Source organism: Ochotona curzoniae, unplaced genomic scaffold (genome assembly GCF_017591425.1).
Source record: "Ochotona curzoniae isolate NIBS_2020 unplaced genomic scaffold, NIBS_Ocur_1.0 contig_908, whole genome shotgun sequence".
Classification (NCBI taxonomy): Eukaryota; Metazoa; Chordata; class Mammalia; order Lagomorpha; family Ochotonidae; genus Ochotona; species Ochotona curzoniae.
The window spans coordinates 6,325,540-6,342,503 of record NW_024466607.1 but is presented as its reverse complement, the minus strand read 5'-3'; the positions used below and the strand labels follow the sequence as shown (position 1 = coordinate 6,342,503).

Genomic DNA, 16,964 nt, shown 5'->3' with positions numbered 1-16,964 from the left:
ACATGGGGTTCCTGCAGCCCCAGCACAAAGGCCACGGAGAGGCCCAGGGTCGTCCTGCACATCCCAGGCCCCAACCTGTCTTATCCTGTGCTGCCTATTGGGCCCATCCAGGGTTAGAGGCCATAGTGCCCTCATTGGAGTCCACACTGCCTAATGGTTCCCCCAGCATCCTGGAGTCCACACTACGGGCAAACAGACCCGTGCAGTCCTGCCATGAGGTCCAGCCGTGCCTCACACAGGTTGAGTGAGCATGGGCAAGTCACTGTCCCTCTCTGAGCCTCAGTTTCCTGTGTGAAAATGGGGCTGAGCTGTAGAACCACGGAATGAGGACAGCAGGGAGGTGAGGACAGGCACAGAACCCCATGGGGTTCTCACTTCTGAGTCAGCACCTGCCTCTGATGGGGTGACCCAATGGGAGCTGGGGCCTGGGGGCCGGAAGAGGGCTGGCAGGTCTGCAGGCACATGCTGTGTGGGGTGACTGGCTCATCCTGCCCCCTGTGTCTTCCCTAGTCGAAGTCTACAACTGTGCCATGGGCAGCCCCGACTGCTCCCAGTGCCTGGGCCGCGAGGACCTGGGTCACCTGTGTGTCTGGAATGACGGCTGCCGCCTGCGGGGGCCCCTGCAGCCCCTACCTGGCACTTGCCCTGCTCCCGAGATCCGCGCAGTAAGCACCCCCACGGAGACCATTGTACCCCTGCAATTGCGACATGGGAGTGAAGTATGTGGGTGCCACCTCACCTATGAACAGAGTGACCCACCTCACATGCTCAGTGGGAGAGGTGGCTGGAGCCTTGGGAGAAGACCAATAGGGCAGGGGTACTGGCATGGGGGTAGAGGAGGTGCTGGCGCTGGCACACCTCTCCCTTTTACAGAGAAGCCAAGGAAACCCTGCCCACTGGTTATCACTGGGGTCGCTAACAACTACCAATTCCGAGACTCTGTTTTAATTAAGATAAAAAAAAAAAAATCTCAGGAAAGAACTCAATACTAGTTTACCCTGGGTCAGGTACTCTGCCCAGGCAACTTCCAGCCCAGGTACAGGAGCATGTGGTCAGACATGGCCACTGGCAGCTGACCACAAGACCCTAATGGTGACCTCCTCTTCATCTCTGGATTTCTGGGGGCTAAGGCACCCATACTCTTCTCTGGCAAGCCAGGCACCCCACTGCCAGATGACCAGCAGGCCCAGAGCTCCCCGAGTCTGTGCAGTGTGTCTGTGAGGACCTGTCTCCTGGTGCGTGTGACCATGGGTGGGCAGCCTGGCCTCAGGACCTTACTCACCCCTCTCTCTGGTCACCTGACACAGATTGAGCCCCTGAGTGGCCCCCTGGACGGCGGGACCCTGTTGACCATCCGTGGCAGGAACTTGGGTCGCCGGCTCAGCGACGTGGCCCAGGGCGTGTGGATTGGCAGCGTGGCCTGTGAGCCGTTGGCTGACAGATACATGGTGTCAGAGGAGTGAGTGATGGGCCCCCCACCTACCCAGATGGCTGCATCTCTGTCCCTGCTCCCACACACACCCTCCCAACTGATACACTCTGCACCCCTTACCCAGCTCTTCTTCCACATAAGCCTTTCTCTGAAGGAAATAATTGGCATTTTAAGCATCAAGGGTCTCTGGCCATTGCTGTGGACAGGGACAGCGGGATCCCCCACCAGGAAGCCAGAAGTCAGCACACACAAGAAACTGTCAGTCAGCTAGCCCAGCAAGGGCCTGGTGACCAGATGCCAGACCTTCTTGTCTTGGAGTTGCAGAATGGTGGGAGACTTGTAGGCTGGGATGGCCCCTCAGCCTAGCCTCCCCCAGCTGATAGGGTTGTAGTGGGGGCCACCATTGGGGTTCTCATGCACCCCACTAACCACAGCTGCCTCTCGCAGGATTGTGTGTGCCACAGGCCCAGCCCCAGGGGTCTTCTCAGATGTGGTGACCGTGAACGCCTCCAAGGAGGGCAAGTCACGGGAACGCTTCTCATACGTGGTAAGGGAGGCTGCGGCCTTTACCACCGGCCAGCCCTACCATGCGCACCTGGCAGCGGAGGGGAGGGCCTGGCTGAAGCCTGATCCTGCCTTCCTCAACACAGCTGCCGCAGGTCCAGTTCCTGGAACCGGAAGTGGGCCCCAAGGCAGGGGGTACCAGAATCACCATCCACGGGAGCGACCTCCACGTGGGCTCTGAGCTCCAGGTCCTGGTGAACAGCTCAGATCCTTGCACAGAGCTCACGTAAGCCCCAGGGCCCAGGCTGTCCTGCTGCTTGGAATTGGGGTGCATCCTTGCCACAGCCATCGCCTAACCTTTACTGGCAGAGTCGGCTTAGCTAAGCCTTTTCTCTCTCTAAGCCTCAGGTTCCCTGGTGGTAAGAACAGCAATAGTGACAATAAACTGGCCCAAGCAAGGGTGTGGCAGTGGAGACAGGGAATTGTCCGGGCATTAACTTCCGCTGAAGAGGGCAGGAGATAAAGCTGAGACTGAGGAAGTGTGGGGTTCCTGGCGGTGGCTGAGTGGGGTGGGAGGCCCCTGCTGACAAAGCCTCCTGTCCCCACAGGCGCACAGACACCAGCATTACCTGCACCGTGCCTGCTGGTGCCCTGGCAGTCCCCGTGCCAGTGTGTGTTCGCTTTGAGCGCCGGGGCTGCGTGCACGGCAACCTGACCTTCTGGTACATGCAGAACCCAGTCATCACAGCCATCAGTCCCCGCCGCAGCCCGGTGAGGTGAGACCCGGGCCCACACAGCCCCTCCAGGCCGGACTGGGGGGAGAGAGGGTGGTGACAGCCTTGGGGGCTCACTGGAATTCTGTGCTCCACAGCGGCGGCAGGACCATCACGGTGGCCGGTGAACGCTTCCACATGGTGCAGAATGTGTCCATGGCTGTGCACCACATTGGCCGGGAGCCCACGGTGAGGGCCCAGGGAGCCGAATGGGCATGGGGCATGTGGGCTGGGCATGACCCTAGCCTTGATTCCTGGTCTGCTCATTCCAGCTCTGCAAGGTTCTCAACTCCACCCTCATCACTTGCCCATCACCTGGGGCCCTGAGCAACGCGTCGGCACCAGTGGACTTCTTCATCAACGGCCGGGCCTACACAGACGAGGCGGCAGTGGCTGAGGAGCTGCTGGACCCTGGGGAGGCGTGGCGTGGCCGCAGGTTCCGCCTGGACTACCTGCCCAACCCCCAGTTTTCCACGGCCAAGAGGGAGAAGTGGATCAAGCATCACCCTGGGGAGCCACTCACCCTTGTCATCCATGTGAGCACTTGCTGTGGCGGGGGGTGGGCAGGAGCGAGCAGATGGCCCCCCCTCACCAGCACTTCCACGAGCCTCCCTGTCACCACAGAAGGAGCAGGACAGTCTGGGACTTGAGAGCCACGAGTACCGGGTCAAGATAGGCCAGGTGGCCTGCGACATCCAGATCATCTCGGACAGAGTCATCCACTGCTCCGTCAATGAGTCCCTGGGCACAGCTGAGGGGCAGCTGCCCATCACGGTGAGTGGGCAGGGTAGACGAGCAGCCTGCCTGTTGGGCCTTTGGACCTGACCTGTGGGGCTAATAGCTCAAAGGCAGTGGCCAGCTTCCTCCTGAATGGATTTGGAGAAGTCAGGAGGATTTGCTGCCGTCCCTTGGGGGTCTCACCTGCAGTCCGGATTGCCAATCACCATGGAGAGTCCTTGAGGGGTGGGGAACAGAGAGGACCCATCTACTTGCATGCCTCCTGGGATAGGGGGCTCACTCCCTCACAGGACCTCTGTGTCAGACAGTGCCCTCTCACCTACCCTGCAGCCCCTGGCCCTGTCCTCTTTGATCCCAAGAGAGTCCTGCAAACCTATGGGGACATCAGTCAGACCTCAGTAATTGCCCAGCTCCTTTGCTGCTGCCCCAGGCTGCAGTAGGTACAGGTCCTGGCACCAAGTCCCACTTCTGTGCCAGGCCCACGACTGAGGTCAGGGAGCTACCCCTGGCCCCATGAGATTTGTGGGTTATTGAGGAGGCACAGAGATGTGAGGTGACTTGCCCCAGGCCACACAGCTTTACAACCCTTTCCCTACACGTCTGTACAGATCCAGGTAGGGAACTTCAACCAGACACTCGCCACGCTGCAGCTGGGGGGCAGTGAGACGGCCATCATTGTGTCCATTGTCATCTGCAGTGTCCTGCTCCTGCTCTCCGTGGTGGGTAAGGAGCCCTGCCCTTTGGGCTTATGCCCCTCTGAAGACTGGCAAGTAGGACAAACTGGGCCTGGAGTGGGGGACAGCTCAGGTGCCCAGAGGGGGAGGGCCCAGGTAGACCTCAGGACCCTTGTGATCCATTTGGTCGGGAGCTCCTGTAAATCGTGCAGGTTGGCGGTGGCACAGGGACGCCAAGGGAGCATGTGGCACGGGGACACCGCTGTACCCAGTGTGGCAGAGAGGTGGGAGGGAGAGATGTCAGGCAGCATAGCTCCCAAGGGGTTCAAACACAGAGATCTGCAGTTCCACCCCGTGGACCTGCTCATGAGAGTGAACACATACGCAGCCACACAGAAGCTTGTGCACATGGCACTGATGAGCCAGAGGCCAGAGCTGACTAATGGAACTAGGCTCTGGTCTCTCCACGCAGCAGCCTATCAGCCACAGAGAGCAGTGAGGGGCTCATGCAAGCTGCAGTGCAGGGGAGCCCTGGACTCCATACTGAGTGACTTGGCCAAAATGGAGGGCTGTAACCAGTAGGACTCTATTTACATGAAATGTCAGGCTGAGGCAAACCCAAGGGATGGAGAGCAGAGCCCCAGGGAGGGAGAGGCGGCAGGGATTGCTTAGTGGGCCCAGGCCTTCTCAGGGCAAGTGGACCAGTGCTGACAGATGCACAGGACACACCATGGGATTACACGTGTAAAGTGGACCGATTACATGCCATGTGCATGTTTCAATAAAGCTGTTGATAAAACACAAGTATATTCAATGCAGGAAAATTTAGGGGATTACTAGAAAATAAAAGGAAAAAAATATCCATCATTAACATTCTGTGGGTCTTTTTTTTTTTTAACATTTCCTTCCAGTTTCTTTTCTAATAATCCTAGGGAATGCCTATGTTCACAAATATTCCTGCCCCCACCCTAGATAGAGATTTTAATATAAATATTGCTTTTTCCAAAAATGCATTCATTTGAGAGAGAGAGAGAGACAGAGAGGTCTTCCATTTGTTGGGTCACTCCCCAAATGTCCACAACAGCCAGGGTTGAGTCAGACTAAAGACAGGAACAAGGTGTTCAACCTGGGTCCCCCGCATGGGTGACAAGGGCCCAATCCCTTCATCCATCATCTGCTCCCTCCCTGGGTGCACATTAACAGGAAGCTAGAATCCAGAGAGGAGCCAGGACTCAAACCCAGGAGTGGCCAGGGGTCCCAGCCAGTGACTTCACGGCTGAGCCAAGTACCACCCACCCATTCCATAAACACTGCTTTGTAAAGTTCATTAATTCACAAGTGACACTTGCTTATGTAGGAGGATTAGAAGATGCAGAAAAGCAAAAAGAACACAGAGGCATCATTTCTGAGCCTCCCACCCGGAGAAAGCCACAGGCGCCAGTTTTCCCTCATCCTTTTGCTAAGCATAAGACATTAAGCCCCTTGCCCTGCAGGCACTGTGCCAGGGCTAGGGCAACCCACGGCTGGAAGTGACCATCTACCTCCTGCCCAGAGGTGCTGAGGCCCCCACATGCAGCAGGTGTGGTCCTGGCTCCCGCAGGGCATGTGTGCCTGACTGCCACTCTGCTGCCCGCAGCCCTGTTTGTCTTCTGCACCAAGAGCCGCCGAGCTGAGCGCTACTGGCAGAAGACGCTGCTGCAGATGGAGGAGATGGAGTCCCAGATCCGCGAGGAGATTCGCAAAGGTAGCTAGCTGGCATGGGGCCCAGGGGCAGGGCTGGCCCAGGCTGGCCTGTCTACCCTGGTTTGTTCACGGCTGCCCGCCCACCCGTCCTGCTGCCAGGCTTCGCAGAACTGCAGACAGACATGACGGACCTAACCAAGGAGCTGAACCGCAGCCAGGGCATCCCCTTCCTGGAGTACAAGCACTTCGTGACCCGCACCTTCTTCCCCAAGGTCAGCCCTGGAACCCATGCCTGTAGCTCACAGGGCTGGGCCAGCCTCCAGTGTACTTCCGTGCAGTGTCGGCCTTGAGCAGGGCAGAACCTGCACACCTGTCCTCAACAGCCCTGCCTGCCAAGGGAGGGGGGCCCAGTGTCTCCTGCCACTTCCTGCAAACTGATGCTTGACTGCCCACCCACAGAAGACAGCTGCTGCCCCCTGTCTCCTTTTTGCGGTGCTGGGCTCATTTCTCTCTGCACTGTGGCAGGGATCAGGGATCCCAGTCCACAAATTCTCTGCCACCTCTCACATCTGGGTCCCTGCCCAAGCAGGCTCCTCTTGGTCTCCACGACTCCTCCTGCTGTGCATAGTGCTGTGCCACTCCTCCTGAGTTCCAGGGGCATGTGTACTGTGGTCAGGACCCTCCCTGTCCACACGGTTCCCCATTTGACAGCAGAAGCTAGCAGCCCATGTCGAGCCACACTGGTTGTCATGAACCCAGACATTGGCTCTCTTCAGCCACTCTGCCTCAGCTTCCCCACACACACTGAGCTGCTTTTGCATCCACTGAAGCCTTGCGCCATCTTGCACTGCCTCACGCTGGTTCCTCTGTGTGCGACCCCCTCTAGAAGCCTTCTAGGAAAGCCCCCCATACCATTCCACAGGCCCCTAGGCTTGGCCCTCTGCTTCTGTTGCTATGGAGATTTTCCCAACCCAGATTGGTGCCCCTCTCGGTCTGTTGAGAGTCTGGGGTCCTTTGGCTAGGTTCCTTTCTTTATGGAGAGTGTTAAATCCTGCCTTCCCACCCTTACTCACTCCCCAGGGTAGCTCCCCGGTGCAAGAGACCCACCCACTGCTGGGCGAATGGAAGGTGAGTACCCCATACATACACCGGGCTGCTAAAGAGCAACCATGGGCCTCTCTGTCCAGCTGCTTCAGCCCTTCAGCAGTGAGGAGCTGGGAGGCACCTGTCCCTGGAAGGTAGTGAGCTTCCCATCCCAGTAGATATTCAAGGTGTTATCAGTGCTGACCCCTACCCCACTGGGGCCCATTCCCCCTGCTGCTGAGAGAATGGAAGATGAAAGACCACCACACGGAGATGCTGGGTTACCCTGACTCGTTTCTGGGCACCACTGTTCAATGCAGCTAAGCCATGGTTCCCAGGCACAGGGAGCCAGGAGGCACTGCCCCTGGGATACATAGTGAGTTGTCCATCCCAGGAGGCATCCAGGTAGCCAGGCAGGGTTCCTGGGCCCTTTTGAATTCCTCACCAGCAACTGCTCCCACAGGTCCCAGAGAGCTGCAGGCCCAACATGGAGGAGGGCATCAGCCTGTTCTCCTCGCTGCTCAGCAATAAGCACTTCCTCGTTGTCTTCGTGCACGCCCTGGAGCAGCAGAAGGACTTCGCGGTGCGCGACAGGTCAGCCCCTCGGTGGGGCCCCTGGGTGGAAGGCAGGGCCCACATCCTCCTGCCAGACCTCAAGGACCTAAGGCTGTGGCTTTTGCAAATCACCACTGTCTCGGCAGCTGCACTTCCTGGCATTGTGCCCTGTCTCCTCTTCCCGCCTGTGCCAGGCCTGGATGCCCACGGCATGCACCTCTTGTCAGGGTGCAGCTGTGGGCATCAGCAAAGGGTACTTCTGAGCCAGGCAAGTTCCAGCCCACTCAGCCCATTTACAGGAGCTGGTCCTCCAGGCACATGTGTGGGCTTGACGGCAACATTGATGAGGTGTCCATCGAGGGGTGCCAGTGCTGATGCCAGCTGCTGCCTGCAGGTGCAGTCTGGCCTCGTTGCTGACCATTGCACTGCATGGCAAGCTTGAGTACTACACGAGCATCATGAAGGAGCTACTGGTAGACCTCATCGACGCCTCGGCCGCCAAGAACCCCAAGCTCATGCTGCGGCGCACCGAGTCAGTGGTGGAAAAGATGCTCACCAACTGGATGTCCATCTGCATGTACAGCTGCCTGCGGGTGAGGCCGCTTGTGAGGGCCCCGAAAGAGACTGCCATGGTGGGGGTGAGGGATGGGCTGGGACATGCCCGGAGAAACTGAGGCTCCCAGCAGGCACGGCAGGCTGACAGCAAAGGGCTCAGAGCTCCCTCGGGACAGAACAGAGGCTGCCCCTGCTGGGCCATCTTTGAGCCTCTGTTGTGGGTGCAGGAGGGAGAGCAGACCTGGCCCTGTCCTGGATACCCTTGTGGCTTCAGCAGGAGGGAGGTGAGAGGCGGCCCCAGACACTGAGATACGCAGAGGGGGATGCTACATACCCAAGGTGGCCCTGCGCCTGGCTGGGCAGTCCAGTGGGGATGCCTGGAGATAGTGTTGCCAAGCTAGGGAGGGGCTGGGGAAGGTGCTCAGCCCAGGCACGGTGTGGGCAGTGGATGGGAAGGGCAGTGTTCATGGAAGGACCTGAAGGAAGGCCTAGGAATGCGAGGACAGTGGACCTGCGGTCAGGGCCTGCTGTATCTGCCTCTGTCAAACGGGACACTCCAGCCTCCGGTCCCAGCTCACCCCCAGCTACCCTCTGGTGACCCAGGCCAGGGGCCATCAGGGGAGAAGGGCAGAGGCCTGGCTAGAGCTCAGAACCAGGGCCTCACATATCTTGGGCTCAATCCTGGCTCTGACACAGCTTGGTCACATGGCCCTGGGGGTATTGCTGCCCTCTCTGGGTTGTGCTGTCTGGTGGATCCTCCTAGACATGGGTAATGGGGAGCACTGCTGGGCCTGGGAGGGGAGCCAGTGCTTGGTGCTCCGCTCTCCTGCCAGCTGCCTCCCTCTGGGCCATCAGGGCTGCAGCAGGGACTCTGTGGGTGCCATGAGTCTGGCCCTGGGCCCCCAGTCTCTGCGTGTGGCTCCAGGCAGGCCTTTAGAAAGCAGGCATGCCCTCTCTCACCCCAGAGCATTGGCTTGGGATAAGGCTGGCAGGCTCACTTCACTCTTTGCCAAATCGGCCTCACACACTTAATGGGTTTTCCTCTTTAAAACAATTCACGGTTTCACTTAAATGTCCACAGTAAGCGGATCGTGTGGACCACCTGCTCTACCATAACCGTGAAAATCCCTGGGGGCAGTTGACAGCCCTCAGTCCCTGCTGAACCCAGGGGTGGGCAGGAACAGGGTGTGAGCTGCCCCTCCACCCCCACCTGGTCAGGCTGGGATTTGGGTCACTTGAGGCCACGTCTGCATACGGGTCCCTCCTCCTTGGTTTCATGCCAGAAGGCCCCCACAAAGTACGAGTAAGTGGACATGGATTTCAAGTCCAGCTGGGCAACCCTGGGCAGCCTCCTTGCCCCAAGCACACAGTGCAGATGGCACAGGGTCCTTCGAGAGGCCACGCAGTTCCAAGAGGGAACAGGACAGACAGCCTGCAGGCATTGGAGTGGGGGCTGGGAATAGTGGGGAGTCTGGGCCTTGGTCCCTGACAGCTCCATTGTACCCCAGGAAACAGTTGGGGAGCCGTTCTTCCTGCTTCTGTGCGCCATCAAGCAGCAGGTGAACAAGGGCTCCATTGACGCCATCACGGGCAAGGCCCGCTACACACTCAACGAGGAGTGGCTGCTGCGCGAGAACATCGAGGCCAAGCCCCGAGTGAGCAGGCCGGGCGCTGTCGGTGGCAGCTTGGGTGGTCCTGGGTGCCCATGCATGGCTGCCGTGGCCATGGCTCGCTGACCTCCCCCTCTGGCTCCCCTCTCTCCTGCAGAACCTGAACGTGTCCTTCCAGGGCTGTGGCATGGACTCGCTGAGCGTGCGGGCCATGGACACTGACACACTGACGCAGGTGAAGGAGAAGATTCTGGAAGCCTTCTGCAAGAACGTGCCCTATTCACAATGGCCACGCGCAGAGGACGTCGACCTGGGTGGGTGGGTGAGCGGGGCGTCTCAGAGTAGGGTCGCTCCCTTCACTCCAGACCTGGGACTCTTTGAAATGATCAGATGAAGAAATCCTTGTCTGCAGAAGACAGGTCCCGGGGTGTGCACAAACCACAGGCAAAAGCAGAAAGCACATGGGAGTGGATTCTGCTCCACACATTGAAGTCCTGCTAAGACAGGACGCTGGGGCCACTGCTCCCCACAGGCCTTTCCTGAGCCAGTCACTGGGTGCAGCCCCCGTGCAAGCAGAGGGCTGTTAGGTTGAGCAGACAGGTGTGATGTTGTCCACAAGGAACAGAGACCTCCCGGCAACCCACTGGGCTGGCTTGTGGAAAGAGGCTTTGCTGGGCAGCCACTCCGGGTCCCCACTCCAGCCTTCCCTTCCCGACACCTTCAGTTTAGACAACCCCCCACATGCCTTCTCCCTTAGTCTTTCCACCTCCCCATTTTATGGATTGGGTAACTGAGGTACAGACAAAGTACCAGAGAAGAGAGCTACAGCCTTCCCTCAGGGTAGGCTGAGCCCACACCTGTCCTGGGCCCTGACTTGGCCCCTTGCCTCCCTCCCCGCACCCCAGAGTGGTTTGCCTCAAGCACACAGAGCTACATCCTGCGGGATCTGGACGACACTTCAGTGGTGGAGGACGGCCGCAAGAAGCTCAATACCCTGGCCCACTACAAGGTGTGGTATGCCAACCCCCGCGCCCTGTGCTGCCCTGCCCATTCAACCTCTGCCCTCTGACCTGGCCTTTCCTCTCCTCTCAGATCCCCGAGGGTGCCTCCCTGGCCATGAGCCTAACGGACAAGAAGGACAGCAACTCGCTGGGCCGAGGTAGCACCATGCAGAACTGGCAAGGCGGTGGCGGTGGGGGGTGGGATTTGAATTTTCCATCCCATGCCTGGGTCAGCAGCCCCAGTGGGGAAACTATGGCTCCAGAAGGGCAGGACAGGGCTGGGCAGAGGCCTCCTTGGTGAGGCTTGGGGCTGGGTTAGCCTCCTCTGACCCAGCGCTGCTCGCATAGGGCCTGCAGCCAGGCCTTCCCAAGTCTATCTCCTGTTGGAGAGAGTTCCCAGGAGGGCAGCCTGCTGTTCCAGGGGGTCTGGGCAGTGGCCAGGCCGGCGGTGGAGGCCAGGCAAACCCAGATGGGATCTGGGCTAGGCTCTCAGACGCCCTGGGGCTGAACTGCCAAGCCCAGAGGCTTGGGCTCCTGCGGGTCTTGGGGTTCTCCCCTGAGGTTGAGAGTAGGCTCTGGGCATTGTGGGGTGCGTGAAGGCAGTCGCTCTGCCCACCCAACCACCCCACCCCCCACTTTTCCTGAACCTCGTGCCTCTCCTTGTCCCACTTCTCTTTGCATCTCTCCGTCTCTGAGTCTGTCCTTTGCTCTCTGTTTCTCTGACCATGTCCCTCCCCCACCCTCCTCCTCTCCCTTGTTTGTTTATCGCGTGTGTTTTCCTCTTGCAGTGAAAGACTTGGATACAGAGAAGTATTTCCATTTGGTGAGTGCCCGGCCTCCAGCCCCAGGGAGCCAGCCCCTCTCTGGGCGTGGCCTTGGCTTGCTGCCTCCCTGGGCCTCTGGGAAAAGTCCTCCCAGGCCCTGAGAAAGGCGTGCCTTGGGGAGCAGGGATGGGACACCCTCTCAAAGGGACCCAGGTGCTCGGGAAGAGCTGGCTGGCTCTGGGTGTAGGACTAAACCTCCCCTGGGGATGGCTGGGCCCTCAGGTGCTGCCCACGGATGAGCTGGCGGAGCCCAAGAAGTCCCACCGGCAGAGCCACCGCAAGAAGGTGCTCCCCGAGATCTACCTGACCCGCTTGCTGTCCACCAAGGTGGGCCTGGCCTCCCCTGGCAATGAGGCGGTTGGGGTGCTGGAGGAGCTCTGGGGTGAGAGGCTGAGGACAGCTTCTGGCATGGCCTGTGTAATAGGCGGGGACAGCAGAGGGTCAGCAGTGTCCCACGTCTCATGGCTTGGTGGCACAGTCAGTAGCTACAGCTTGTGGTCTGCCTCTACCATTCCCTATGCTGTGCCCCAGTGTTGGAAGGACCCCTATGAGGTAGCTTCTGCTAACCCACTTCCCAGACCAGAAAACTGAGGCACAGAGAAGTTAGGGGACCAGCCTAATGTCACACAGCAGCCCCACTCACCAGCCTAAGCACGATGGGCTTCATGAACCCCATCATGAGTGCCCACCTGGTCTCTCTGTGTGGCCACGGGCTGACAGGGTTAACCTTGCACCCCCCACAGGGCACTCTGCAGAAGTTTCTGGATGATCTCTTCAAAGCCATTCTGAGCATCCGGGAAGACAAGCCCCCACTGGCTGTCAAGTACTTTTTTGACTTCCTGGAGGAGCAGGCCGAGAAGCGGGGGATCTCAGACCCTGACACCCTGCACATCTGGAAGACCAACAGGTGTGAGCGGCTTGGGCTGTGCCCGGTGCACACCGGGGTCACTCAGGCTCTGCTTGGCTCTTCCCACTGGTGACCCTTCACCTTGCTCTGCCTCAGCTTCTCCCCACCTGAACTGTTGGAAGGAGGTCACCCAGTGCCCACACATCTTCTAAGTGGGGCAGTCACTGCAGTTCTCCCTCCTGCCAACTTGGGCAGCACCTTCAGCCTCAATTCCCAGACTGAGGCTCCTAGAGAAGCAGCCCCGAGTGACTGCAACCCCAGAGCCGGCCCCGCAGCCCCTCCTTGAAGGCACAGCTTAGCTTTTGGGGTCGTGGGTCCTGCCAAGAAGTGGGTACAAAGTGCAGCCCAGCTCTCAGAAAACAATGCCACTCACCAGCATTTTCTGGCCAGCTGCGGGTACTTTTCAGGGCTTAGGGGTCTTTATGGGGGCCAAGGCTGCTGAGTCACTGGTGGCCCTGAGGGGAGGGGTTGGAGGATGTCAGCAACTCTGCCTGGCCTCCCAAGGCCAAGGGCAAGCATCCAGGCCCCACCCACCTAGCCCTGCCTTTGCTTGGCGCTGCTGGGCCTCCTGCTGCCGGCACGGTTGGAGGAGGAGCTGCCCTGCCTGGATGTGAGTGGGGTGGGGGTGGCTGCTAATGAGAACCAGGACCTGGCCTGAAGCTCCCTGGAGGCCCCACGAGGGACAGGGCTGCAAGGAGGCTAGACTGGCCAGGCCCTGGTGCCAGCCCCTCTGCAGCCCCAGCTCCCAGCCGTGCCCCATCAGCCACCAGGGAGGAGCAAACCAGGATTCTGAAAGCCACATCCAGGATGCTCCATGGGCCCCAGGGGCAAAGCCAGCACTGCCCAGTGGGACTCTTTCTCTGTCCCTCAGCTGCCCTCTCCCCTGTTGCTCCACTACCCCCAGGACTTAGCATTTTTTCCTCTTCTCCCCTTCCCTGCTAGCCTTCCCCTCCGCTTCTGGGTGAACATCCTGAAAAACCCCCAGTTCGTCTTTGACATTGACAAGACAGACCACATCGATGCCTGCCTGTCGGTCATCGCCCAAGCCTTCATCGACGCCTGCTCTATCTCTGACCTACAGCTAGGCAAGGTCAGCTGTGCTGCTGGAGGCAACCTGGACCCCAGGGATGTAGGGGATGGGGTAGAAGGGTTCAGGTGCCAGTGGGGTTGCTCAAATATGGGAAGACACCCAGAACCTGGCACCTATAGCCAGAACTTTGGTGTCACAGGACCCTGGCTGCACCTGCCTCAGGTGTGTACGGCACCAGCCTTGAATGGTGATATTGCATGGCCAGGTGTGTGGAGGCCCAGTATAGTGCTGTGTGGGAGGCAGGCAGGCCTCAGGCCGGCAGGGGAAGGGCAGTGATGCAGTGCACCTGAAAGACATCGCATCATTAGACCTAATGGCTCCTGGCGCGTTGAGCACGTGAATCACAGAGACAGACCTCGAGAAAGAGAAATGCCTTGGCTTCCACAGTCTCAGAAAGCAGGACACCCATGACCAGTGACCAACTAGGACCAGGCAGCTACTTAGCACATTGTGGCCTCGGAAGCCAGCAACCGTCCCAACACCCACAACCCTAGCCAGGATGTACACAGAACCAGCTGTGTGCGAGCAACCGAGATCTGGTGGGTCCCCAGCGCGCTTTCCCCTAGATTAGAAGAACCAGGTCCTCCTGCAGGTCATTGACAGCCCCCAAAAAACCAAGTAAGGCTGCCATGTGGGGACACTTAGGACCAGACAGTCAGGAGGCAGGCTCAGCCACAGAACAGGCCTGAAGCATCTCGCTGTGCCACTCTCGGCCCAGGACTCGCCAACCAACAAGCTCCTGTATGCCAAAGAGATCCCCGAGTACCGCAAGATCGTGCAGCGCTACTACAAGCAGATCCAGGACATGACGCCGCTCAGCGAGCAAGAGATGAACGCTCACCTGGCCGAGGAGTCGCGGGTGCGCCTCTGGGGCCTTGCCGGGCGGCCTCTGGGGGTGTTGCAGCTTGGATGCCGGAGCAGCAAAGCAGGGCATGGTGGGGTTTCCTTGAGCTGTGGCGGGTGGGAATTCTAGGCCAGGGAAGCCATCTCCACCCACAGGGCTTGGGTGCCTGGGGGTGTGCATGGCTCCGCCTGCGTGACAGCTTGAGTTTGAGCCACCTGAGGTGACGGCAGCTTTCCCCTCCTGGCCTCTCCTAGAAATACCAGAATGAGTTCAACACCAACGTGGCCATGGCGGAGATTTATAAATACGCCAAGCGATATCGTCCTCAGGTGAGCGACCTGGCGCGCATGCCAGCTCTTTGCTTCCGCTTCCGCCCTATCCAGTTGCGTTCTCCCAGGCGCCTTCCCCCGGTGTCCAGGGACCCTTGGACTTTAGGGCCGGTCTCCAGCGGTGGTGGCATTAGACAATGGGGTCGTGTGTTATGCCCTACTGACCCCTGCTTGCTCTGCCCGCAGATCATGGCGGCCCTGGAGGCCAACCCCACGGCCCGGCGGACACAGCTACAGCACAAGTTTGAGCAGGTGGTGGCCCTGATGGAGGATAATATCTATGAGTGCTACAGCGAGGCCTGAGCCACACCTGGAAAGGAGCCTGTCGAGCCACTGCTGCTGTTGCTGCTGCCACCCGGAACCCCAGCCCCATTGTATTTGATTTCCTGTGCCTCTGGCTCAAGCTGGGAAGGGACCAGCAGCAAGGGCTTGGGACAGGCAGGAACAAGAGGGGGCCCCTCCTGAGCCAGGCAGAGGCCTCCATCCCCTCCAACTGCCCCCGGATGAGCCTCTGGGCTGGAACTTTGAATGCCACAGCCAGTTCCTGGTGCGGATCCCCCTGTCCACCAGCACAGGGGTGGCCGGTGGGTGTACAATGGGGAGAACAGATCGCTGGGCCCAGAAACACTACCTCATCCACACTGTTGCAAGGGGAGGCCTCCTTGAGCCAGCCCACCATCAGTTTCTGCTTCAGCCACCTGATACACCCTGCTCCACTTCCTGCCCCCAGAGGGGCCCCTGGCAGTGGGCAGACGGGTGGATGGTGTTGGTGGAGTAGGCAGTGCTCACTGCCCCAGAGGAGGCAGGGGGCCGAAGAGATGGAGGGAGAGGGGCTGGCACCGAGGTGGGAGGCTGCTGACCTCCGGGAGGGGGAGGGGTTGAGATGCACCAAGGCTGTAGCTGGGCTACTCAAACTTGCTGGAAGTGTTTCTAAAGATAGCACCACTTTTTGTTGTCACTGTTGTTTTTTAAAAAACAAAGCTTTTATATATTAAAAAAAAAAAAAAACCAACCCTTCTTGCGCGCCAACTGTGAATAGCTGCCACCTGCAGAGGACCTGGGGAGGGGCCCCCAGGGCTCCCCCACCTGATGCAACACTGGAAATGGCTGCTCCGGAGTGGCCTGCCTGGCAGAGACCCTCCGCACCCTGAGAAAGCTCTCCCCGCCCCGTTCTGCAGCATTGGCCCCCAAGGGCCCTCTTGCGGTCCCCCAGCCAGTGCTGGCCTGATTCGCAGTCCCCCTCACCCCTACCCTGGAGCAGGATTGGTAGGGGCAGGACTCTCTGGAAATTTCTTTATAATAAAAGTCTGATGGGGAAAACCTGCTGTGGGCTCCGTCCGGCCTTTGTCCTAAGATGCGGGGGAGTGCTGCGCAGGGGGAGGGGAGAAGGAACCCTTGGTGCCTGCCATGGGGTCTGGGGCTTCTGTAGACAGCTGGCTAAGCTTGGAACAGGAGGCTGAGTAGAAAGTGTAAGGTACTGTGGCTGCACACACAGGTGCATGCTGTGAGCCTGGCTCACAGTAGGTGCTCCCTGCGATCCACGGGCACCCATGGAACCTCCAGGAAGCTAGCCCTGCTGCTGGGTGCTGCCTGCCATGGGGTGGGCTCTATTCTTTGTAACAGGTCTCAGAGGCATGTCCTGTGGACCCTGCCTATAGATGGGGAAAATAGAGTGTCTGAGGAGGTTGGGGAATTCCCCAGCAAGGGAGCGGGAAAGCCTGGTGCAGGCTACACAGGCTCTTCCTCTTTCTGTTCTATGCTCCCTTCAAGCTGGAGTCCCCACAGTGGTCCCCAGAGGAATGGAGGGTCAAAAGTGACTTTCACGTAGTGGTCCTGAACTTCTCACTGACCTTAAACAACATGGATCCTGAACCCCAGTTTTCAGTACAAGAAACTAGTACTTTCTTCAACGCCAGCGTCACCCTACACCATTCCCTGTGGGACAATGAGGAATCGGAGTGGTGGATGCCACACACACACCCCTCCAGCCCACCCACCTGGCCCCAGGCCTGGGGAAGATGTTCATCCCCCAGCCACAGGAAAGCCCACCTCCAAATTCACAGCAACTTCAGTCACTGGTTTCATTTTAGAAAGGCAAAACAGCAAGACACACACTTATCAAGAACTAGAACAACAAAAAAAAAGTTGTGAAATCTAAACAGAATCCCACAAAATACCAGCTCCAGAATTAATGAGCACGGAACGGCAAGGTGAAAAGCAAGCAGTCTTTCGCCTTAAAAATAGCTTCCTTCCCTAATGGCTTGGGGTGGAGAGCTGCTTTAGCTCTGGAACTTTCTATTCTGTGCATTGATTCCTTCTTATTAAGCAACAGATTTTTCTAGCTGAAGTGATCATCTCAACT

The 16,964-nt window shown here is 58.8% G+C and overlaps 1 protein-coding gene across 1 annotated transcript in view; it reads left to right on the top strand.

The window, feature by feature from the left end:
- The window catches only part of PLXND1 (plexin D1), a 39,094-nt gene extending 23,183 nt beyond the window's left edge, over positions 1-15,911 (top strand). The window contains 27 exon segments of the mRNA XM_040995238.1: positions 511-665; positions 1,308-1,459; positions 1,880-1,979; positions 2,083-2,222; positions 2,545-2,712; positions 2,808-2,898; positions 2,982-3,245; positions 3,334-3,483; positions 4,056-4,170; positions 5,758-5,865; positions 5,964-6,076; position 6,128; positions 6,827-6,864; positions 6,867-6,932; positions 7,351-7,481; positions 7,837-8,035; positions 9,506-9,652; positions 9,765-9,921; positions 10,513-10,616; positions 10,700-10,766; positions 11,397-11,431; positions 11,655-11,759; positions 12,176-12,339; positions 13,282-13,429; positions 14,148-14,288; positions 14,528-14,602; positions 14,789-15,911. Of these exon segments, the coding sequence (XP_040851172.1) occupies positions 511-665; positions 1,308-1,459; positions 1,880-1,979; positions 2,083-2,222; positions 2,545-2,712; positions 2,808-2,898; positions 2,982-3,245; positions 3,334-3,483; positions 4,056-4,170; positions 5,758-5,865; positions 5,964-6,076; position 6,128; positions 6,827-6,864; positions 6,867-6,932; positions 7,351-7,481; positions 7,837-8,035; positions 9,506-9,652; positions 9,765-9,921; positions 10,513-10,616; positions 10,700-10,766; positions 11,397-11,431; positions 11,655-11,759; positions 12,176-12,339; positions 13,282-13,429; positions 14,148-14,288; positions 14,528-14,602; positions 14,789-14,905 (3,251 nt within the window). The 3' untranslated portion in view covers positions 14,906-15,911.
- The last annotated feature ends 1,053 nt before the right edge of the window (positions 15,912-16,964 follow it).